The following is a 24,271-nucleotide window of genomic DNA, read 5'->3' as shown; positions in this document are numbered from 1 at the left end:
AAAATCCCTGCATTTCCTGGCACACGAGGAAACACCAGTGTGTGTTGTACTATGAATCAAACATAACATTTGCAAACTATGCAGCAAGGAAGCCGTATGTGTAAACAATAGAAATGAAAAGCAAAACAGTCATACAGGAAGTTGTACAGGATCCGCGTCAGAGAGGCTCTGCTTGAGGGGAGTAATGGATATTTTCTGTTTCTGTTGTAAAGGCCTATTCTATTTGCAAAATGCCAACAAAGAAGAAAAGGCTTTCAGATTTTGTTCGACTAAAGCTTCAATCTGCCAGTCTGTTGTTTTTCCTCTCTGCACTTTGGGAGCCTCTCCAGAAGGGAAGCCTCTGCAGCCGATGTCGATCCACAGGAGGTAAACATGTTTTTCAGATCTCCCCTCTTACGTCTCTCTCTCCTGTCTGCGTCTCTCTCTGTCTGACTCACACTCACGTAATATTTCACATCGATACAGAGATAGAAAAATCTAATTTACCACTTTGTTTTCAGTGCCCGGCTACCTATCGCCAGGAAACTTCACGGCAGATGAAAAAAAGAGAAATGCGTGGGATGCCTTTGTTTGAAAAGAGTGTACCGGATAATTGATAACCACAAAATGCAATTGATAACCGCAGAATGTTCCAGCGTTATAGGGCAACATCTGCACAAGGCCTGCGCCGGTCCAATGAAAAACTCCAGCAGCAGTTCCTCTCCAGCTCCCCTCCTCCTACCACATTTTAGCTCAGTACGGTTTCTAACTCCCTGGCCCACTGTGCTGGACAATATCCAATATTATCTAAGTTAAACAACTCAGCCTAAAGCCTCTCCTCCAAAACCACCCCGACCATATAAACCCGGTACCCCTCTCCAACTCTCACAACGCCCAGGCTCCCCTTGCCTTGGCTGCGTCCCAGCCTCGCAGAAGTCTTACAATTCACATTTCGTTAGCAATGGTCTATACAAATCATTACTTTCTCAGAACAGACATAACACAGAGCAGTCAATGGCAGAGCGGCGGTGTGCTGTACAGAGTCATGGCAGCCGAGGGATCAAACAATATACAATACGGTTATTTGTCATGTTGGGTTTGTAAAGGGAATCAAACAGCTCCTTGTGCTCCTTAATTGGGGCTGGGTGGAGTAAAGCTCTGGTGCCCAGAGCGAAACAGCAGGGTGGCGTGTGCCCAAGCCCTCATAACGTACAGTAAATATAAACACATGCTCTGCACAGGCCCATGTGGCACGCTGAAAGAGTTCCCTTGTCCTCTGACTGATGACTGAAACTTCTTCCTTCCTCCCGCCCTGAAAACACGTGGATTTTGGAAGTTGCATTCAAGCCGCTGCGGTGTGGAAGGAGTGGCGACTGAGCCCGAGCTCCAAGCTGATAAATGGCAGCGGTCGAGGGACGAGATACTGACATCCACTCTGCAGCGGTCCCACTTGCAGCTGCAGTGGCGCCCGTCACTGCACAACGTAATTTGGAGAACATTGATCGAGAAATCAATCTCTGGGGTTACTCGAGCGGGCCTGCAGTTTTTATGAATCACGCACTGTAATTCATGAAAGCATAAGCCCCGCTGTTTATGTGGTGTAATTGATTTGTTTATGAAAAGAGACGTTGCTCTCAGAAGTGTCAGAGACAGCCAAAAACGACTGAACGGCCTCAAGTCGAAGTCATTGTTCTATGAATGCAATGAAACCGAAGCCCGTTGACCGCCCCCCTCCATCCAAACGAAACCACTGCTCAGCGCTGCAAAGCCAACTGAGCCACCACATGTTGAAAACAGCCTCGTTCCCTCTGCTGTTACATTACTGTCGTGTTGCGCACAGTTCTCATGGGGCTTAAAGGAGGATGGTTATCTGCAATTTTCTACAGGTAATTCCAGACACCATCTGGCAGCCTTGCAGCACGATAATCCTCTCACAGTTCAATTTTCAGGTTTCCTGTTACCGGTCCGGCTGCTCCGGCCAACAACAATTAGACACAGTTCTTTCCAGGGGGTTCAAGTCAGACACGGAAAGATCGTCCAGGTCTTTACTCGCTTTGAAGCCCCTCATCACCGGCTAACGAAAAAAGATGGACAGGTGAGGAGGATAAGTCAACAAAAACAGTTACCCCCACAACTGAGGAGGTCTGATACTGACGGCAGCAGACCAGGCAGCTGTGCAGTGCAACATGCCAGATGTGAAAGTGCTCTTTTCACAAGAGGGTTTCTCCTCTGCAGGGATTTCCTTCAGGATATCTCACTCAAATTAAGTTATCATCAATCATGGTGGGGAGACACTGAGCAGAGAACCACACAGGGAGAAAGTGGAATACTAAATAAATAAATATGAAAGAAGAAAGAGGGGTAGGAGTCTACAGAAACGCAAAAAACTTATTCATACACTTTATGTAATAATACAGATTTGACAGTAAAGTGTTGGTCAGAACAGGACTCTGATTAGCTGGAGGGCGTGCATTGTTTTCAGATAACTGCACAGTTCGGAGACAGAGGCACCGCTGCAGCTCTAAACTACCATGATGTGGAAACTGACAGGCAACGAATGGAAATGACATGGCTACTTACTACAAAAATCAATAATCTGACATAAAATACTGATTAAAAAATGGTCCGACAGACTCTATTCAGAAAATACAGACTACCACAACTGAAACATCAAATAAGTTGTGTCATAAATACACATATCTGAACTTTCAGCTGTTACTTATACAAATAACAGCAAATTCACCTGCTTTTTGAATAGTAATTTTTATCATTAAAGGAAAATGCCAATGCAAAGTATTTATTTAACTTTGTCAAATTCTGTGTCTACTGCCGTGGACATCATTTTAATACAACATTAATTAATTAATTAATTAATTAATTAATAATACAGCCCAGCAACTGAGTACTAAAGTGAAATGCTCTGGTTGAACTCCATTAGGTGAATGAAAACCACCAAAAGTAGTTGAGAGCTAGTAAGTGAAGCATTTAGCTCATTTTGTTGCAGGTACATTTCTACTCTAGTTTTTTTATTTTAATCTAGATGTGATTTCTTTACTTGAGCGCAATCCTTTCAAATCCTCCACCAAGCCTACACTTCATGTATATTTATATATATACATACATACAGGTGTGAGATATTATAATAAGTAACTTTTCCAAGTATTATAACATAGTTGCATCTTCATTCTCCACATTTGGTGATTCTGACATTTTCAGATAAACTGAAACTTCCTTGACTTCTTCATCAAAACAAACATTAAACCCATTAATTAAGCTGCTACAGATGAAAACGGGACGTTTTTCTCAGCTAATGAAGAATTTAGATACATGTTTGTGTCACACGTGAGTTTTTAAGTTTAAAGTTTCATAAATTTACTTTTTTTAAGAAAACAAAGACCAGATTTTTTTCTTCTTCTTCTACTCCCTCTCCCTCTCCTTCTTCTTCTCCTTCTTCTTCTTCTTCTCCTTCTCCCTCCTCTTCTCCCTCTTCTTCTCCCTCATTGCTCTTCTTCTTCTTCTCCTTCTTCTTCTTCTTCTTCTCCTTCTTTCCCCCCCATTTCCCTCTTCTTCTCCCTAATCGCTCTTCTTCTTCTTCTTCTCCTTCTTCTCCTTCTCCTTCTTCTTCTTCTTCTTCTACTTCTTCTCCTTCTTCTTCTTCTTCTACTCCTTCTTCTTCTTCTTCTTCCTCTACTCCTTCTACTCCCTCTTCTTCTTCTCCCCCTTCTTCTTCTCCTTCTCCCCCCCCCTTTCCCTCTTCTTCTCCCTCATTGCTCTTCTTCTTCTTCTCCTTCTTCTTCTTCTTCTTCTCCTTCTTTCCCCCCCATTTCCCTCTTCTTCTCCCTAATCGCTCTTCTTCTTCTTCTTCTCCTTCTTCTCCTTCTCCTTCTTCTTCTTCTTCTTCTTCTTCTTCTTCTCCTTCTTCTTCTTCTTCTACTCCTTCTTCTTCTTCTTCTTCCTCTACTCCTTCTACTCCCTCTTCTTCTTCTCCCCCTTCTTCTTCTTCTTCTTCTTCTTCTTCTTCTCCTTCTCCCTCTTCTTCTTCTTCTTCTACTCCCTCTTCTCCTCCCTCTTCTTCTTCTTCACAGTTTTTCCTTTAGCCTTTTCTTCCAGACGGTAAATCACATCGGAGCGCTCCTCCAGCCGAACACGAAACCACATGAAATAAAATCGGAGGTGAAGACAGGACAGAAGCGGCCTAATTTCCCAAATGGAGGGAGTGCGACTTATCAGAGACAGCATCTCCTGGGCAGGCCGGGGCGAATGAAAGCAAGGTGAGACTGAGTCAGGTTTAGATTACAGTGCGATGTCTGCGGCGCTGAGGTCCTACAGTAATCTCTTATGACTGATTGGCTGTAACTAGGAGTGACAACTGAACTGATGCTATCGCGCTTATTTCTACTGAGGCGGCATTGAGGCGGGAGGGTCAGGAGGGCGTGATGGAGCTGAGCTGACATGCAGTTACTGTTTTCAGATGTTGCGCTCTGACTGAGGAGCAGGTGACAGAGGGTGTCTCTATGGGGGGAAGCAGGGATTTCCTTCTGCGTGAGTCATGGGTAGCAACAACAACACACTCAAAAACATGAATATGAAGCTGACAAAGACATCTGTGCCCTCGCTGTCACCGTCTCACCCTCCCAAACACACACACACACACACACACACACACACACACACACACATATGGAAACATCATTTAGACTATCGAACGCTAAAACAGAAACCAAAACAAATGAAAACTTCAGTTTGCTGGAAGCATTTTAAGGCCGGGTGACCCATCCTGCCAATAATGACAGGGGAAACTCTGACACACACACACACACACACACACACGCACACACGCACACACACACACATACAAACACACACATGCTTGCAAGTATGGGACACATGCAAAAACCCAAAACGTCAATGCCCACACGTTCTGTTACCGCAGCTTTGAGAACGTTATTTTGCAAGAGTGTTTTATTGGAAAATTTGCAGGAAAATTGTACATCGGTAAAATTAAATACTTTGTGGCAACAACACGCAGCTCTCTGGATTTATGGGCTTCATCGTTAAAGTGTTTCTCAGGACTCCGCTTTGAGTAAAATAACAATAAAAGCATATTAAATTTCCAAATTCAGCCCTCTGCAAAGATGTGAAAGCTGAGATGATTTGCATGTTTGCTTTTTTTTAAATATGCAAATGAAATGTTTTGCATCTTGCCATATTGGTGAAGTCATTTCACCCCAGAGATTAAAGAGGCCTCTACTTGTCAACTGTACTTATTTACCAATCTATTTATTGAGAGAGCAGCTGTAAAGAAGACCCAGAATGATCCGTAGGGAGCCCGCAGCTCGCCGAGTTAATGACCCGGTGGCACAGAGGCAGCTTGGATAGAGAGGTGGAAGGATGGAGGGAAGCAGGAGAGGGGGGGGCAGTGTTGTGGAAGCCTGGCTTAAGGGTGTTTCCATGGTAGGATAGCCCAGGAATCTGATACTGGTGCCAGACGCGGGGAAACCCTCATCAAAAACAAGGGAGCACACCCATCAACACCAGTCCAGCATGCACATGGCCCCAAAGTCAGTTGGGTTCGGAGCAAAACCAGAACCAGAGCAGCTACTGACCCACACAAGACTGTTCAGTCGTGTATTTGGTCCTTTGTTTCTCTTTGTTGCAACAAAACTGTCAAATTGATCGGAGTTTTTGTTGATAAATCGATGGTGGCAGAGGTAAACTGATGCTTGGGTTACATTTTAGAGTGTAATTTTAGCGTAAAATCATCCCAGGGTCTTTTTCAGCAGTTACAAACATCAAATAAGCCATCGAGACACTTTTTTTTGTGTAACAACTATTAACAGAGAAATCCCGGAGAGTCGCTAACAGCTGAACGTGGCTAACACTGATTAGCTCGGGGCAGCACGGTGAAGGCATTCAAACGTCTTTTTTAACCACTAATGCTGCTCAAAATAACAGCAAACCTCTGCAGCAGCATGAGAAGAGTCCCTACACAGAAAACAAAGCACCAACAACGTAGTTAGTGAACCCAGAGTTTATTAAAAGAGTGTTTTAAAGACTTACCTACTGGCCCCTGTACCAGCTCCTCTCATAGTAAAGTCCATTCAAGTGGATTAGCAAAGTCAATCCCAGAGGAAGGAGCCCACTGGTGCTTTAATGCCATTATGTTTTACAATATGGGGCCTTTAATTAACATATTTATTATTTTTTAACCAGAGCTCCATCTTTGCTAGCATGCTAACTCTTCTTTAAAAAAAGTGCGTATTTTTTTTGGCTGTTAACTTAAGTTTAATCCAACCGGTGACGTTGTTATTGAAATGTTACACGACTCAAACACTCCTCTCAGGAAGAGATCAGGGTTAATCACCGAGGGTGGGGGAGAGGGGAACGAGGCCTCCGCTCATTCAATCACTTCTTGTTTTGATAAACAATCTGGACGGGGGGATGGAGGAGGGGCGGCCTTGAATTCTTCCTCTCACAGGTGGAACAATGAAAAGGTTTCCTTGGTTTTTTTGAATGAGTCACCGGGCCGATAGGATCACACGTGTTTACATTGCTCAGCCTTGGCCCGGACCGTCCCTCACGTTGCTTTGCTGAAGCTAATCAAGGAAATTGCTGTTTGTAAACCTCCTCGTTACAACATCTGGGAGCAGTCCCCTCTCCCTCCAAACCCAAATGGCTTAAAGTAAGAAAAAGTGAAACAAATACTGAGGCATGGCACACACAAAAGCGCATGCATCCACGCCACGTGCACAGCCACCCACACACACACGCACACCAACACTCACACGCACACACACACAACACATGCTGCATTTGTGATCCATTCCTCGGCCGAACAGGCAATGGAAACTTCTGCAAATGTAAATCTGCTCAGTTAAAAATACAGCGCATTAATGTGCACCACATGTGGCGCTCTGGCAGGATGGAGGATATTTTGACGGCGGGGGGAGAGGAGGGAGGGAGGGAGGGAGGCAGTCCTGGGGTTTCTCCAACAACTGAGAGGGAGACACACACACACACACACACACGCACGCACACACACACACACACGCAGCTGTGCTAAGAGTCCAGCACTCCTCCTATTTTACCTTGAGCCTTTTCCACGAACACCACCTTGGAGTCGTGCTGGAAGTTGTGTCCGTCGATGAGCATCCTCTCGCCCCCGGGGGCAGGACACGTCTCCAAGCTCCGCTTATCCACCAGCGGCAGCTCCTGGGCCGATCTCTGGGCTGAGGGAGGGAGAAGAGAAACCGGCCTCAGCGTTCAGCTTACTCACACCCACTCCCCATGCAGACCTGAGCATCCAGACTGAGGCTGAATCACTACCTAGACAGCTCTCACAGGAGTCCGCACAGCTGTAAACCTCCACCTCTGTATGTCAGAATTACGCTGCCTCTCTGCCAGTGAGTAAAGAGAGGCTCCATGTTGTGTTTATTCGTGTTTTCCTGAAATTATGCTGGTTGTTTTGTCTCACGTATTTGGTTTAAGAGTACATTTCCTCTCCCTGTGTCTCTCACTCCTCTCTCTTTTACCTTTTGGCTTCTCAATCCTCACTTACTTTCAGTTTTCCTGATGTTTTCCATCACTTTTTAAACCTTTTCTGTCTCACTTCAATGCCGACGTCTTGGCCGACCCTTTCTTCTGAAAGATAACCGTAATTTCATTGCGATTGACCGGGATACATAAATAGAGGTTCAATAAAAAGCTGAATATTTTTCTCGTGAGGATCATCTTTGAGTAACTGGACGCTCCTGCTTTACTGATCTAATTCTCTGTTTTGGGAAACCATCAGTCCTTCCCACGTCTTTCTGCTTCTCTCTGTCGTTCTGCCTCGCTCACACACAAAGTGAAATTTGGTCAAAAAACAATTGCTTTGTGGCAGTCGTTCAGAAACTAACAATGCTCTATTTCAAGGCGCTGAGATCACGGTTTAACTACTGTCTTTCATTTCCCTCATAAGACTTAATCTCTATGGCAGCTCTCACTGCCAGAACCACATGAAGTGGTTGATCTGCCGGGGTTTGTCCCGGTCCAGTGAGAGGTCAACTCCAGTGCAGCGCAGGGAGTCGATGGAGTTTATCGAGCAAAGGCCCACGTTTCCTCTACACAGACACATACTGATGAGTTCAAATGTGGCTCGCAATCACACGCACCAGCAGTTACGGGGCTGCAGCGAATGATTTCCATTTTTATCCGTTAATCTAATGCTTATCTTTTGATCGAGTAATGAAACGCTTAGACGGAAAATAGTCCATCACAATTTCCCACAGTCCAGTATCATGTCTTAAACTGTTTGTTTAGTCTGTGAAAAAGCCCCAAAAACCGACTAGATCTTATTTGAAACTACAAAATAACAGAGAGAAGCAGCAAAACCTCACATTTGAGAAGCTTGAAGCAGTGAGTGTTGACATTAGAGCTGAAACTAAGTTCCTGGTGCATTGATCGTTCCAGTGGTTCCCAACCTTCTTGTCTTCTGATATTTTTTTTTTTTAAATTGAGCAACTTCTTCTTGACCCACTTGTCACTTGTGTCATAAGTCATTTTCACAAATTGACTTTTTTCTCAGTCCACAGCCGTGCTAGCAGCTCTGTGAGGCTGATGCTAACACAGTATTATGTTTATCATGTTCACCATTTTAGTTTAGTTTCTTAGCATGTTTGCATTTGATAATTAACACTAATTACACATCATCTTAAAGCTGTAGTGCGTAAATTCTACCGCCCCCTAGAGGATGTATGCGTTATTACAACGATACAGCTGGTGCCTCAATACGACGTATGGCCCGGTGTAAATGGCCCTTTCCCTCCTCAGCGCCACCCTCAATGCAACATCATTTTTATGCTGTTTTGAAGAAAAGTCAATGCAAAAAATTAAAAATCAACTCTTCAGAAGAATAAATTATCGTAGGTTTTTTTGTGCCTCAGTTTAGTTACTCATAAACAAGATTTTTTTATTTGTTGCTGACATTTCCCGTGCACCAGCGCGAGAAAACTAAAAAATACAGCGAGGTGTTAGAGGAGCCGAACAGCTTAAACAGCGTCGTATCATCTCCTCTCGTAGCGGCTTGAGTGAGACAGATATTTACAGAAACGTAGAGGCTAGGCACTGCAGCTTTAAGGCTTCACTGCAAAAAAAAACGTCTTAAAGTTTTAAAAGACCCCTCTAACCCGGCTAACAACATTTTTAATTTCCTTCCTTCCTTCCCTCCTTTCATCCTTCCTTCCTTCCCTCCTTCCTTCCTTCCTTCCTTCCTTCCTTCCTTCCTTCCCTTCCACAAAAGACTACATTTAGACCAGAAGAGCAGCACAAATACTGACGCTGTCCGTCTCCTGCACACGACAAACAACACTGACAGGTTAAACTATTGTGCAATATGTTTTTAATGCACTTTATCTAGTGGGTCATTTGATGTTGCTGCTAATTTCCCTACAGGCGCTAGTGTTTTCTCCACGGCGTCCTTATGTGTTGGATCTTATTTTACCCGTTTTTTTAATGCTTACTTTTATAGGTATGGATCTGTGTTTTATACTTCGACAAATTCCAATCCATCGTGTTGGATCTTGAAGCACAGCTGAGACTGACGGGGGATTCGTTTTGCAGGTATTTGGTCATAAACCAAAGTACCGTCCAAATTCAAATTTGAATGATGGCACTAGATGAAGAGTCGGGAGATCACTAAAGTATTTGCAGTTCATCCTGAGGGGGATTATGAATGTCTGAACCGAAATTCATGGAAAATCATCCAACAGAAGGAAGAAAAGATCTGAACAACTGGACGTAATTTTGAGCTTTAGGACTGAAATATCCCCTTAGAGGAGTCCAACCAACTAAACTAAGTTAATGTAACATCTCATTTCTTAGAGTGTGGTGAACTAACAGTACATAACTGACTTGTGGTATACTTCAAAGCTTTTCATAAACTATAAAAGGTGGGCTAGAAGTATCTAAACTAACAGTTCACATATAAATTCACTTAAAGCAAAGCTGCAGTAGAAAATGTGAACTAGTTGTGTACTCAGTTTACTGCTCTTACACTTACACTACAGATTATGCTTAAAAGAACACTTTTATCAATTAAAATTATGGGCTACATTTAAAAAAAACAGTTTACCTTCAGTGCACTGGTAGTGTAGTTACAGTCCAAAATAAAACGTATATGTAAAGTGGTTGTGTACTCAAAGTTTACTGCTCTTACACTTAAAGTATACTTAAAATTACACTTTTAAAAACTAAAAACTGTGCGAATTCAGTCCCAAAAAGGATTGAAATAGTACAATAACTGTACTTCTAGTAAATTGATATGAGTCTGCTTACTACAAAAAATTTACTTGAACGTTATTAAATAAAATAAACTTGAAGTGTACTTGGAGCCCTTAGAGGCGTCCCGACAACCATTGAAAGTCAGTAAGGGCGCACCTACACTGTCCATCCGTACCGTGCCCCGTGCTTTAGGGTACTTGTCCCCCCCTCCCGCCAAGCGTGCCACAGCTAGGCGCGGTACGGTTGCACTCACACTGGTCAAACGAATTAGACTTTACCCGTAACACCTGTTTGGGCTCGGTACGGATGGAGAGTGTGAGTGCGCCCTAAGTCGTCTCATTTAAACGCATCAAAAGTTGCATTGAAAAACAAACATGAGATGAATCACTCACAGCACTCGATGGGGTTGGATGACGCCTGCAGGGACACGGTTCGCCCCGTGGCCTGGTTGATGTGAACTCTGAAAACCATCCGCACACGTGTGTTCTTGCGTCCGATGTCGGTCTCCCCCTTCCTCAGCTCGATGTCAGAGTTACGCAGCTTCAAGATCCCCGCGCAGTCGATTCTGCGTTCATGGAGACAAAAGAGGAAGAGTTGCCAAAGTCTGTCCGTCAACGAGGAAAATGATCACGTGCATTAATGATACACAGCGTATACTCTCACAGTTAATCAGGATGTGATTTAAACGCCGCTGCAGCCAAACCGAGGTGATTTTCACTCCATCAACACAGCCCTGACGGAGGCTGCAGTCACGTCAACAGAAGATTAACACCAACACCCCCAACAGAGCGTTCACACCTCAGTGAATCCACTCTTGGGTGAAATTCAACCTCTATAATGTCTGGGAGAGTTCATCACATCAGGAATATCTTTGTTATGACCCACAAGAGATGGTTTCTAAAATACTGTTCCCCCTTCCACAAATCTTACAACCAGGAATCGGGCTGTAATGATTTCTTTTACGGCGTCAAAGTCTTCATCAGACACTTAATAAAAGCTCCGTGTCTGCGCTCATACTTAAATACCTCGAGCCCCTCCAAACGGCTTCTGGCTTTTCCATCGCCGTGCTACTTGATGCCGCATTCCTCAATCCCCAGTTAATGTCAACTTTTACACACATTTGAACACTCCCCAACATTCCTCTCGCCAGACACTAGGGTCCGCTGCGCTGGCGTAGCAATCAGGTGTTGATGCTAAGGACCCCAGCTGTTCGGCTCTCCGCCTACGCAGACGAGCTGAGCGCAAAACCACACACTGAGGCATCCATTCAGTGTCTGAGACAAAGAGAGAAAGCACAACACCAAGAAGAGGGGCCGTATTTAATGCTTTCATTTAATGTATTTAAGAGTTCACACAAAGTTGACCGTTCGGGGCTTCGTATTCGCTAACTGATGTTGATTAATGATTTCATTTAACACACGGTCCCCTGAATCATAGCTATTTCAGAAATACAATAACGCCTGTTTCTCTACCACATAATAAAACATCTATATGTCACACTGGAGGACATGTCAAAACTAATAAATCTCCCACAAATCCCTCGCCTTCGCTGTAAGCACTCTGAGGCGTGCCATGAGAAAAAGAGAAACCGTATCCCGAGGAGAAGTCGTTGTATAAGAGGAGCTTATGTGTTACATCCATTAAAAAGCAGAGAAAGTGCTGATGCTAGCAGGCTGCTACTGCCGGCAGCTCACCCAGAAACCCCAGGTCCCTGTTAGCAGCCCAGAGCTTCCCCGGTAATCTGATCTCCGAGGCTTTTGAAATGGGAAAGCCACCCGTCTGTGTGCAGAGGGCAACACTTTCACAACTCACCACACACAAAGGACACACAGGCTTGTGGACCCACACACAAACACACACACACACACACACAGACACACACACACAAACACACACACACGCAGAGAACATCAGGAGCAGACTTCAGATCTCCAGATTTCCAGCATTTTATAGAAAAAGGCAGCAATATCACTTGTTGTGACAGGGAAATCTCATCAAGTGTTACAACATTTCACCCTGAAGAGGACCGGAAGTTCACCTCAACTCCTTAAGTGTGAGCTGTTTTTATGTGACAACAGTGATTCACGTGTTTGCAGAGCAGCTGGTGTTTACTGCAGTCCTTATATCAAGGCTGGAGTTATTTTAATGTATTTTTAGAACATTTAAGTCATGCTGCATCATTATAATGATCAGAATTCACATGTAAAGAACTTGCCTATTGACTTTTCATCTACTTTTTTTAATGGAGACTTTTGACCCGGCTTGCTCACTTGTCACGGCTGACTCACGACCGGACACTGACTCATGGGGGCAGATCATAGGGCGGACGGAGAGGACACGTCACCACAACACTGAGAGCATGTGCATAAAGGGCCAAATTAGGACAAAATATGGTATAGAACAGGCTGCTCTGAGTCACATTATCATATTGTTATCTTACAGATTGTCACTGTTTTTCCCCCTTAAATAAATAAAAACATTTCCAGCATAAATAGGTGAATAAAATGTGTGCAAATGCAGGAAATTAAATGTTTGAAGCTCATAATTTACTGGGGGGAAGACCCCCTCGAGCCCCCGGTTAATATGTGTCCCACAACAAACAGGCATCCTTGCATTGACTTGTCTCAAATTATTTGAGACTTGGCTTGGAGTTGCCTTAGTAGACTTAAATATAACTCTAGGTGTCTAAAAACTTTCACTTTTTTCACCAGATTTAACCACGTTTAACGTACGCATCTAGAATTATTTAAGACTTTGGGAGAAAGTCCAGGTCTCAGGTCATTTAACCTCCTGAGACCTACAGAACCACCGGTGATATGGCGACAACCATAAAACGATCGCTTGTCAGAAGGAGGGCTCAATAATTCCCCAGAGATACATTTTGGCAAGACTTGACATCCAAGAAATTCTTAAATTAATAGATACTTAACTCGAATTTTCTCCAGATGACTAAGAAATAATTATAGATGCTAAAATGATGATTTATCTCAGTTTGAAGCTGCTGCACACCCCCGCTGGAGGGGCACAGCGGATACTCACATGGCGCGCATGTTGTTCTCTGGCAGCAGTGGGATCTCCAGGATCTTGGTGTTGTTGTGCAGGGCCTCGTGGCTCGGGGTGGACACCGTCTTCCCGGTGATGCGGTGGACCTGGTAGAAGGCGTGGGGCCTCAGCAGCCTGTCGTCAGCGGTGCCGATGAACAGCTGCAGGGTCAGAGGCTCGCTCTCCATGTAGCCGTGCAGCTAAAAGGGAAGAAAGGAAAAAGAAAAAGACACAGTTGTGGTTGAGCTCTCAAGTGTCCAAAAAAACGTCCACTTGCATGCTGTCGAGGACAAATGTAGGTCTTTTAGAGGTCAGGCTCTCAGCGTGATGGTTTTTAAACAAAGCACCCATTTAGATCGTGTAATCACCCTTTACATCTTCTTTAATTTACTACCAACGGCCTGAATACACTCCCTCCATCAGGCCACGTCAGGCCCGCCAAGATGTTGATCCCACAGTAGCCGAAGCTCACGGGGAGCCGCTGTGGGCAGTAAACCACCTACAGCGAGCAGCGGTTTGATTTGTGACAAGACTAAGCTCGAGTTTCAGAAGAGTCAAAGTCACGTCAGTCCCACCAAGCTCCAGCCAATCAGGGTGAAGAGAAACTCTCAGCAGTGACCCCGCTCTGATTTTTATCAGTAAAGTGATCCCGCCACGACGGAGCTAGAGACGGCACAGAAGTGCTGCTCGCTGGAGGTGGTGGGCTCGACCACGAGCTGCTAAAGTGCTCCCAGACCTCCATAGGTGTTGCTTGACAGGAAGCCTCCTGCCACGGTGACCTCAGCCACCCAAACTGCAGCGTGCAGGCATGAAGCCCAAGACCGCAAATCTGAGAGGAGCAGCTACTACTGACACACCGTCTGAGAGTTATGTGTGTTATCATACAGGAATCAGTGCACAACACTTGGCATTTTGACAACAACAAAAAGGAATTACAGGGGCCCCAATATAGGAATGTACTAAATAATATAATGCTTGAAATGTACAGATAATAAGGACGAAGGGTTCATATTTAATGTTGTTTGATTCTGATTCTGTAGCTTTCCTCGTTTGCGAAGACGGTGGACGATTATGTTGCACTCTTGGATTACAGTGAAATTAAACGTCATAATAATTAACTGTGGACTCGGTGATGAGTTGAGACTGTGTAGCTCTCTGTGGAGCCTAAAGCCTGAAAATAGTGGTCTTCACCTACTCTGTAAAGTGTCCTGAGATAACTTTTGTTATGATTTGACACTGTAAATAACATTGAATTGAATTGAATTAAAGTACAAGATAATTAAGGCTTATTTTAGAGTCATTTCTTTTCTTCTTTCTTCTTTTTATCACTTTCGTATTGTTGATATTCAGTTTATTAGTGAAAGTGCGTCTTTAGTTTAATTTATGTTATATATATAAAGCATCAACAGAAAAGCCTTGTGCTTCAGCCAGCTCCAGTTTTGATTAATTTTGCGGTTTATATTGTGAAGTGGATCGGTGTAAACATGTGCGATAATGTTTTATTCAGTGGCATATTTTTATTAATTGTTATGCTTTGTTCCTTAAACTGTATAAATAGATAAATATCTCTATTAAACAATGAAATCTGTTTTAACTGTAGAGAAAAACGTGACGACAGTGTCAGTTTAAAAAAGTGCAGCCAAATAAAACCTGATCAACATCTTCATGTGTCGACACGTTCAATCATAAAAACTGCTGTTATAATTAAACATTAATTATATATATATATTTTTAAGTCCCTCAATGTTTCAGCCAAAGCATCACAACTGGAATTATTCTGCAAAACCTACGTGGTCTCATGGGAGGGCGTATAAATAGCACGCCACTTTTCATGACTTTCATGACTTTTCGCGTGCATGTCTACGCATATTAAGCTTTTCGCGTGTCATTTAACGCCCGTAGTTCCCCAGGGTTAGGGTTAGGGTTAGGGTTAGGGTCAGGGTTAGGGTTAGGGTTAGGGTCTGGGTTAGGGTTAGGGTCTGGGCTTAGGGTTAGGGTTAGGGTCTGGGTTAGGGTCTGGGTTAGGGTTTGGGTTAGGGGTTAGGGTTAGGGTCTGGGTTAGGGTTAGGGTTAGGGTCTGGGTTAGGGTCTGGGTTAGGGTTTGGGTTAGGGGTTAGGGTTAGGGTCTGGGTTAGGGTTAGGGTTAGGGTTAGGGTTAGGGGTTAGGGTTAGGGTATTTCACGCCCGTTATTTCAGCCATCCTTCACATGTAATATTGATTTAAAAACAACCCTCTGACAGAAAGCTCCACCACTTCGTATTTCTCTGCAAGGTGGCGGAGAAATACGAACACGTGGGTTTTCCCTCAATGACATTTGTGCGTCACATGACACATGACTCTGCACAATACCAGTCAATTGAGACTAAATGGCGTGAAATGACACGCAAAAATCATGAAATGCGTTGTAATTATACGCGAGATGGCTTGAGAGAAATAGCGTGTCATTCACACGCCTTTTGGTGAGACCAGGCTGGCAAAACAGACTAAAAGAGTTTTTTGCGGCACTTGAAACATCGACAATGATCAGTTCTGAATAGGAAAATTAGATTAATATTACTTTTCCATTCATGAGGAGTAAATGCTCAAACACATGCAATAATAGCTCTCAACCAAAGTAGTTAGGATTGTTTAATGATGGCAGAGATGATGATGTCTGATCATGTTATTGTTTATTTCTCTTTATAATCTTTACATGTTATTGCTGCTTTGCTTAGTTCACCGTGCAAATGTGAAAGTCGGACACCGGTGAATACTGTCGTTGGACTTCTGTCCCTCTTGTATTCAGAGCACCTCCCCCTCTATACTGTACTCTTTGTGTGTGTATCTTCATGCCTTGCTGCAAAAACAATCGCCCTTAAGAGACAAATATAAAGTTGAGTCCAAACTGGCACGAGTGGGCAAGAAAAATGCAAAATGCAGTATGTGTACATCATCGGTGTAACACTGAACGCCGGAGGAAGTCTATAATTCATCTCCCCCAGTCAGGTAGGCAACAGTAGAGACACTGTGTCCTGAGCAAATGTCACTTTATATCACTTTATATCATCACTGCATCACTTTATATCACTTTATATCATCACCGCATCACTTTATATCACTTTATATCATCACTGCATCACTTTATTTAGTCGTGCTGTAACTTAGTTCAGTAAGAAACAAGTTATAAAAGCAGTTTTGCATCGTTTTAACCCTAAAATAGCTGAAAAACACAAGCTTCAGATCTAATTCACTTCCTTTTTCTTCAATTAAAACATCTAAAAAAGCTCAGTTCTGTTTCAGAAATGGGTTTTTTTTTTATTAATCTGTGTTGAACATGTTAATAAAAATAATAATGCAAACTAAATGTAACCTAACTGTAACTTAGTTCAGTAAGAAATGCTGCTACACTTCAACACTGTTATCACTTATCGCTTCTTATCACTTATTTAGTTTGTACTTATTTTATTTCAACATGCTGCTAAACTGCACGCTGCGTATTGTTGTATATTGTATAAACCTACGTTTAACCACAATGTCTGTTGCACTCTGTCACATTTAGTTAATTGTTTGATTTATTTTATGTTAGCTTTACTTTATTTGCTTTATGTTAGCTTATTGTCACTCTGATCCTTTCCCACCTTTGTATTGAAACTATTGCACAATAATTTCCCTCTCTTTATAAATAAAGCTTCTTGAATCTTGAATCTTGAACCAGACGGTGTCACAGCGTTATGGAGGCAGATGCTGCACCTAATTATACACTGCTGTGGATTAGATTGTCAGCTGAAGTGATCGGAAGAGAGATGTTGAAGCGAAGACCGCGGCTTTCACTTGCATAAGAAGAGAAGAGCACTCGAGGTGAGGAGCGCCCACAACAAGAGAGAGAGGCTTCGAGCCGGGGAGGCACAACATGTGATTTGGAGGAGGATCCCTGTCAGGGTTAAGAGCCTGTAAAAGCCCCGTGTATTTGTGTAAGGAAATGGGTTGCTGCCTAGCAATGCTGTTTATATAGGCAGCAGGAAGGAGTGTGATGAAGTGAGGAAGCCCGCTCACGAGGTTAGATGGCTCCCTTCAAACTGTAATTACAAACAGATTACTCATTATCTGCTTTGAGTTACTATCAGCATGAAATTCCAAGCAAATAGAAATAATCAGATTCAATTATATCATCTGAGCGGCTTCAGCTGTTTCTGATCGTTGCCTCTGTGGAGACGTTTGTGTTCACGTCAGCAGAATCATTATCTGAAGACACTGGTACAGCGTCTGTTCAGAGCGGCCTGAATGCTCGGCCCCTGGATGTGGAGCTTGCAGAGTTTTCAAGAACCGCTAATCCGATCGGTTTCACACTCGCGACTGCACTGCCTTGGATGCTCAGCAATAAAGCAACAAAGTGTGAAGTCGATTGGATGAACATTTCTTGAGATATGCGAAGGACAGTCATACATGCATTTATACACAGACAGATGTTCCTTCCTTTGTAATAAGATGATGCTCCTCCAGCGCCACCTATGGGCCAAATGGCACTTGTCACGTCCACTCAGACATCATATCTACACCAAGCCCCCACCACAGCGACTTCCTTGTTGATCCAATCAGGAAGTGCCAAAAACTGCAGTTCTCTGAGTGTCCACTAGGGGCAGGTTTCATAACAGAGCAGTTTCTCATTGACCCTCATGTTAAACAGGCCGTTTTCACAGCATCATTAAACCTGTTTAAGACCTGGGACAAAAAACATTATAGTCTGTATGTTTAGGTCATACCTCCATGACAACACTGAGGGGGGTGATTTTTTTTTGTACCAGGCTCGTTTTATTTTATTGGAGGTTAAAGTTTTTGAAAAATTAGGGGCATAACGTCTTGAATGACAGCTAGCCTCTGGCCCTCACTTCTCCTCTGAGGTAAACGTCAGACAGATGGACGTATCCCCCCCCCCCAACGTCACATACATGCCCTTTTTTGGTAAGAGGAAATGAGGCGGAGTCAAAGTCTGACAAGATGTAGACTCCCGTAGGCGAGGACGATTGGTTCAAGTTGAGAAAACGGACCTCAACGGAGATGCTACGTCCATTTTTTATACAGTCTATGATCTACAGGTCCACCAAATGTAGTTGCAATAGCACAAAGTGACTGACACGTTTTTTAATGTACAGCATTTGAGCAAGTGTTTGGTGATGATTGCTTAAAATACATATAGGAGGAGCACTCGTAACAGATTTGTACGCAATTCAAAATGGCAGAAAATCAGCGGGGCGTGGCTCATATGGATGGATTTGTCTGGACCCACAGAGTCCCAGAAAAAGAGTTTTGTTTCTGAGGTTTACAGTTCAAAAGTAACAGGCCAAAATGTAAAGTTTGTTGTTACAGTGGCAACCGTCTGTCCGGATTGCATCAATTATGACACAAAGCACTCCCTCGGGACCCCAGCAATACCCCCGCCAAGTGTGAAGTAGATTGGACGGATGGTTGTCGAGATATGCAAAGGACGGACACACACACACACACACACACACACACACACACACACACACACACACACACACACACACACACACACACACACACACACACACACACACACACACACACACACACACACACACACACACACACACACACACACACACACACACACACACACACACACACACACACACACACACACACACACACACACAGAGATCCCTCAGCTTTACAGTCAAAGTGACAATCCTGAAATCACAAACCCTTTCTCATCTGTTTTTATAACGGAGCTGCAGCAGTTATGATTTATGGATGTAATTAAAACCCTGTGATACCACTTCATGTAAACCCTCCGCTCCTCCACCCTGGCAGTTGGACATTGGCAACGCAGCCACCCCTCCCTAGTCCATATTATCACCCACAAGAGGAATGCAGAGACTCCGGTTGCTCAAGGCACCAAAGAGGAGGAGAGAGGGCAACCGGGGCTCCCTCTCCATTCCTGGCATAGACCACCGACCCCCCACCCCCACCCCCAGCTCTATAAGGATGATCACACACACAACACACATATACAGACTGCTGTGTTTCAGTGTTGTTGATCAAGAGGGAGGGGGTGATGGCTCAGTCAGTGTGACCGGCATCCTGTTAGGCTTTTTACTTCACGTGATTTTTGTTAATAATACTTTGGTTATAAAATCTAAATTTGATCAAGGCCAGAGACACGACACATGACTCCAAAATATTAAGTACACTTCAAAAACGGCGCTTCGGGTGTGTTTTTTTTCAGCAACAGGCCGACCATGAAAGCCGAGTTCAGACCTCACAGACTTGAATAGGGGGTATTTCCTCTCCACCAAAGTACAGCATGAAACCCTGAGCATTAGCTGCGGTGAGGACTGCACACAGCACTTCGGAGCGGCATACTTCAGTCCGCTGCTGGCGTAAAGACGGGGTGTGGTTGAGGACAGGCAGCAGCGATGGCATTGAAAAAGAACAGAAAATAGCTGTGCTGGATGCTGAACGTGGGGAGAAAAGTGCACCACACAGAACAGGACCTTCCAGAATAAACTCTGTAAAGTCTGGGCAGGGTTTGAGTCAGAGGGGCGGCGGGAGGCTTCGTCAGCCAGCGTCCGCACACAGCACAGGCTGCGGCGCTGTGTGTGTGTGTACCATGTAATCAGGAAGTCACAGAGATGGGGCTGCCTTGTCTGAGGCTCCCTCCTACATCTCCATCAGAGCCTGCCAGAAACGTGTGTGGTTTAGTCGCTGCTGCCTCCACAGGACGCAGCGCGCGATGATGTCAGCCGTACACACGGGAACTTTCCTAAACAAAGGGAAGTCTGTGTGGTTGGGGTGGTAGCTGGCGGAAAAGTAGGGGGGAGGTTTGGGTTTAGGTTTTTTAAAGAGAACACACACTCTCTCTTTTTTCTGCCGGGGTGAACTCAGACCTCTGTCATTAAATCATTAGCACCTTCTCATGGACAAATACGGGCGTCCTGCGCAGATGTGCGGCTGAAGTCGCAACGTGCTCGATGCTGCAACATGGTTTGGGTTTCCAAATGTCTTTTTCCAAAACGGCGTACAAATATAATATTGCAGCAGTGTTAAATTTAACCTTAAAGCCTTTTGAATAATGACTTGTTAGAGACACAACAGATGAAGCTGTCCATGCTTTGTGCAAGAAGGCTTTTAAATTATAAAATCATTTTATAAGACTATAAAATATATAAATATATATAATATTATCAGCCATTTAAAGCCTATGACAGATTCTGTATTTTATTGGTAATATTGAGGTAAATTGATCACAGTGACGTCATACTATACTGTCGTTTCTCCACCAGAGAGCAATAAGAGCAGTAATTCACATTTCTGTATTAACAAATTCAAGGGATCTATGATTACATTCCCCGACATTCTTATTTTAGTTAGTTATTTATAGTAGTAGAGTTATTTTAAGTTAATTATACATAAATATATGAGTATATCTGCCTCAAAAAATCCATTATCTCTCAGGTATTGAACCTGCATTAACTGTTTTTTAGCACAACAAACTAAATGCACACATTGTAGTAAACAGTGGCTTATGTACATATCAACAGTGCATCAGCATGACTTGGTGCTGAATCTGTTTGTCTGTCTCTTTAGCTGCTACATGCCCCAAGCTAGCCTTGGGTGGGTAGAGTATACTACGCCTGCCGACTGTACATCACTTGACAGCAACTAAGTCGCTGCACAAAGCATGCTGGGATAGCTACCGCAAATGGCCACAAGCAACTGGAGCGGCGGAGTGGACGCAAGGTTAAACAAATTGGCTGCGAGGCATATTTCCATACACTCAAATAGGAAAAAAGATGCATTGTATTTATTAGATAAATACAATGAGCCCTGCTTCCATCCATGCTGCCAGTGCCCGGAGCTCCTCGCTCACACGAAGGCGCGGAGGAGGGCGAGCGCTGTTCATCTACACAGAGACAGGCTAAGGCTAGTGTTAGGGGTAGCAGAAGATACGGCGCCAACTTTTGTCAAAATCTGCTCTGCACTGCATCCAAAACACTCTCCCGCTCACATGATCTGCTCTAGTGAGTATAGATAATTTTGTCACCTTTCTAGTGAACAAACTACTTACTGAAAATCTGCTCAGAGTAAGTGTTTAGTATAGATTTGGCACACGGCTCGTTTGTCTTTAAAATGCTGCTTAGCCATGTTAGCATGCCCCGTTCAAACTAAAGGGCACAAGCAGCGAACCGCTCCTCTGTGGCAATAAGGAAAAAACCACTTGCGCTGAAAAAGACATTTTTATCCAAAGTGAAAGCCAAACACAGAAAAGTCTGCCCCACATGTGACGAAGATCGGGTTAACTTGTAGACTTATTGTAATATATGAATAAAATGTCAAAAGGTATTAATTAAAGTGACAGCCGGGCTCACCGCTCACTTTGCCCGACTCCGCGCTGCAGACCCTTTATTTATTCAGAGACTGAGGTCAGTGGTGTGGAGAAATGGTTTGGGGGACCAGATGGGTTTGTAACCAAAACATATCTGCAGTTGTCCACATTTTTTTTCTTTAGACTCGACCACCAGAGTTTCTGTGGTTAAAGCTCATGACTAAGCTCTTACTGGCCATGCTACTTCGATTTGTAACTGTCTGTGCTGAACTCGACAACGCAATGGAAAAGTCTGAGTCACCCTCGTCTGGACAGGAACTGCCTGAGTGGACTGACCTGTCTAAAAGCATACCTATGGTATCCCATTCAGAAATGTGACGTCCTTTAATAACATAACGTCCATGAAACACACGTCGCCACAATCTATTTTAACACGAGGCAAAAACGTGTGGAGGTGAGAAGTGAGGAGACGTGGAGAAGGAGTGAAAATGAGTCTAATGGCTGCACCGTATGTTGGGTCTAATCATCACAGGAAACCAAACAGTCTAGCTCAGTGGTGCTCAACATATGGTTCGGGACGCTGAGGTTGTTGCGTGATAAATCTGATGAACTGCGAGAAGACGAATGTGAAAATTAGGTTGACCGAATCATTTAACCTCTAAAAATAACACAAGCTAAAGAAAAGATGATGTAAGGTGTGTGAAGACATCAAGTTAGGAAGCACTGGTATTGCAGACCTGAACGACCGGGTGGCCTCCTGCCAGAGCCTTCACCGCCCCCCGGCTGCCCTCCGTCTCGTAGTGGGCTCGGTGGTGGGACTTGGGCTGCACGTCGATCTGCAGACTGTACGGTCCCGAGCTGGACGGCAGCTGCCAGTCAAGCGCCGGCAGGGACGGGCTGTTGGGGAGAAAAAAAACATGTCCAACATGTCAACTTCACAAAGAGGGAGGAGTATTTACTTTAGATGCACTTATCAAGGTAGAATGTGCAGAATGTGAACACTATGAGACGCCAGAACTTGTGATTAACCAGTTATGAATGTTACTTCTCAGTAAATATTCACAAATTTGGATGAACCAGTTTTAGTTTTATGCTTAAATAAATATTAAGCACAAAAATCCCACTGTATTTCAGGTTTGAAGGGATCTTTCTCAAGGTGAAAATGATCTGAAACGTATTCCTTGCGTACCTGACATATTGCTTTGGCTTAGACCAGGAGTACGGGTGCTGGGGTACATCCAGAAACCCGCCACAGTAGCCCTCCTTCTTTAATGGCAGGCGGTGTTCGTCCTGGCAGAGCTCCCCAGGACTCAGCTCCTCACCTCCAGGCTCCAGTTTCAGGCTGACTGTGGGGCTGTGCTCCAGGCTGGTTTTGCGGGCTTTAATGGGGATTCCCTCGCCGAGGTCAGTCACCCCATCCGTGGTCAAGGCATTGATGGCTGCCAGGATGGCTGAGTTGGTGTACTGGTTGGTGTTTGGCAACCAGCTCTCCTCTGTGATACTGAGGCGAGGAGATGTCTGGGGGGACAGTCCTGGGGAGTGGTTGGGCGAGTATGGGTAGTGCTTGTGCGATGCCCCGCTGCCGTTAAAGCTGTACTTCCTCTTTGCGCCACAAGGGGAGTTGGGCCGGGAGCCACGCTGTCCCATCCAGGTGTCATCCGTCACGCTTGTGCGAGGGGAGGTGGAGGGGGAGTGGCGGGGGGAGACGCCAGAGGGGCAGCCATCACCTGGCAGGGCGAGGGTGGAGCCCTTGGGGGACACAGATGGTGACTGCCAGGGGGAGTTCTGGGGCGAGTTGTCGTAGTTGTAGGAGAAGCTTGATTCATAGGACGAGGCGTCGGAGTGGCAACTGCGAGATGAGATGCTGCTGGCCGGACTGAGGCAGGTGGGGTCACGATAGTTATCTGCACTGGGGAGGGTCAGCGTCACTATGGAGTTGACTCTCTTGGTAACAGGAAGGTTGCTCTCCTCCACCTCATCCTCAGGAAACTGACCGTAGGCTGTGATCTCGATACGAGGGCTCTCCAGTGTCGGGGCACCGTTTGGGCGGACACTTGAGGATGAATAGTAGCCGGCCGCTCTCATGTCATCCTGGGAGTCGTAACTGTGAGGCTCGGTGACAGAGACGGATATAGTTGGGCTGGACTGGAGGCTGTGGTACTGGGAGGGAAGACAAGGGTTGCCCAGTGGGAGGGAGAGACTGACGTTTGGCGTGTAGCCATATGCATCTGGAAAGCAAACAGATTGACTTTGTTACTATGATAATCAAACACACATTCACTGGCTCCCTAACTGAGTGGGAGACAGTTGCCAAGTTGAGTCTTATGAGAGCTGTTGCCTATAATGGCAAAATAACAGCTTCCTTAGCAGATTTGGCCCTGGCTATTTCCCCATGCATGCAACTTATAACCTAACGCCTCGTCTAACGGGGGTCCCCAAACGAACTTTTGACACAAAACATCTCTGAAGGGCTCAAATTATACAAAGCAAAGGTGGTGGACATAAATAAAGGTGCCAAAAATAACTCCAGTCTAAAAATAACCACATTTTCCACTCCACGTTGCCAAATCTATGCCACTTAATGCACATGCTGCAGCCCATAAACTTTAACATTATAAAAAAACACACTCATGCTTTTGTTGGCCGGTTTCGTGTTCCAATAG

General features: G+C 44.5%; 1 protein-coding gene across 1 annotated transcript in view; it reads right to left on the bottom strand.

Annotated features, from left to right (window-relative positions):
* nfatc1 (nuclear factor of activated T cells 1) overlaps window positions 1–24,271 on the bottom strand; it is a 48,935-nt gene that overhangs the window by 23,345 nt on the left and 1,319 nt on the right. Inside the window, exons 2-6 of the mRNA XM_083925013.1 lie at window positions 22,798–23,836; window positions 22,346–22,505; window positions 13,279–13,481; window positions 10,632–10,804; window positions 7,068–7,208 (exon numbers count right to left, since the gene is read on the bottom strand). Coding sequence (XP_083781139.1) covers window positions 7,068–7,208; window positions 10,632–10,804; window positions 13,279–13,481; window positions 22,346–22,505; window positions 22,798–23,836 — 1,716 coding nt within the window. The remainder of the gene's footprint in view (window positions 1–7,067; window positions 7,209–10,631; window positions 10,805–13,278; window positions 13,482–22,345; window positions 22,506–22,797; window positions 23,837–24,271) is intronic.

The sequence above is a fragment of the Echiichthys vipera genome (assembly GCF_963691815.1).
Source record: "Echiichthys vipera genome assembly, chromosome: 13".
Lineage (NCBI taxonomy): Eukaryota > Metazoa > Chordata > Actinopteri > Perciformes > Trachinidae > Echiichthys > Echiichthys vipera.
This window is presented reverse-complemented; position numbering and strand designations above follow the sequence as displayed.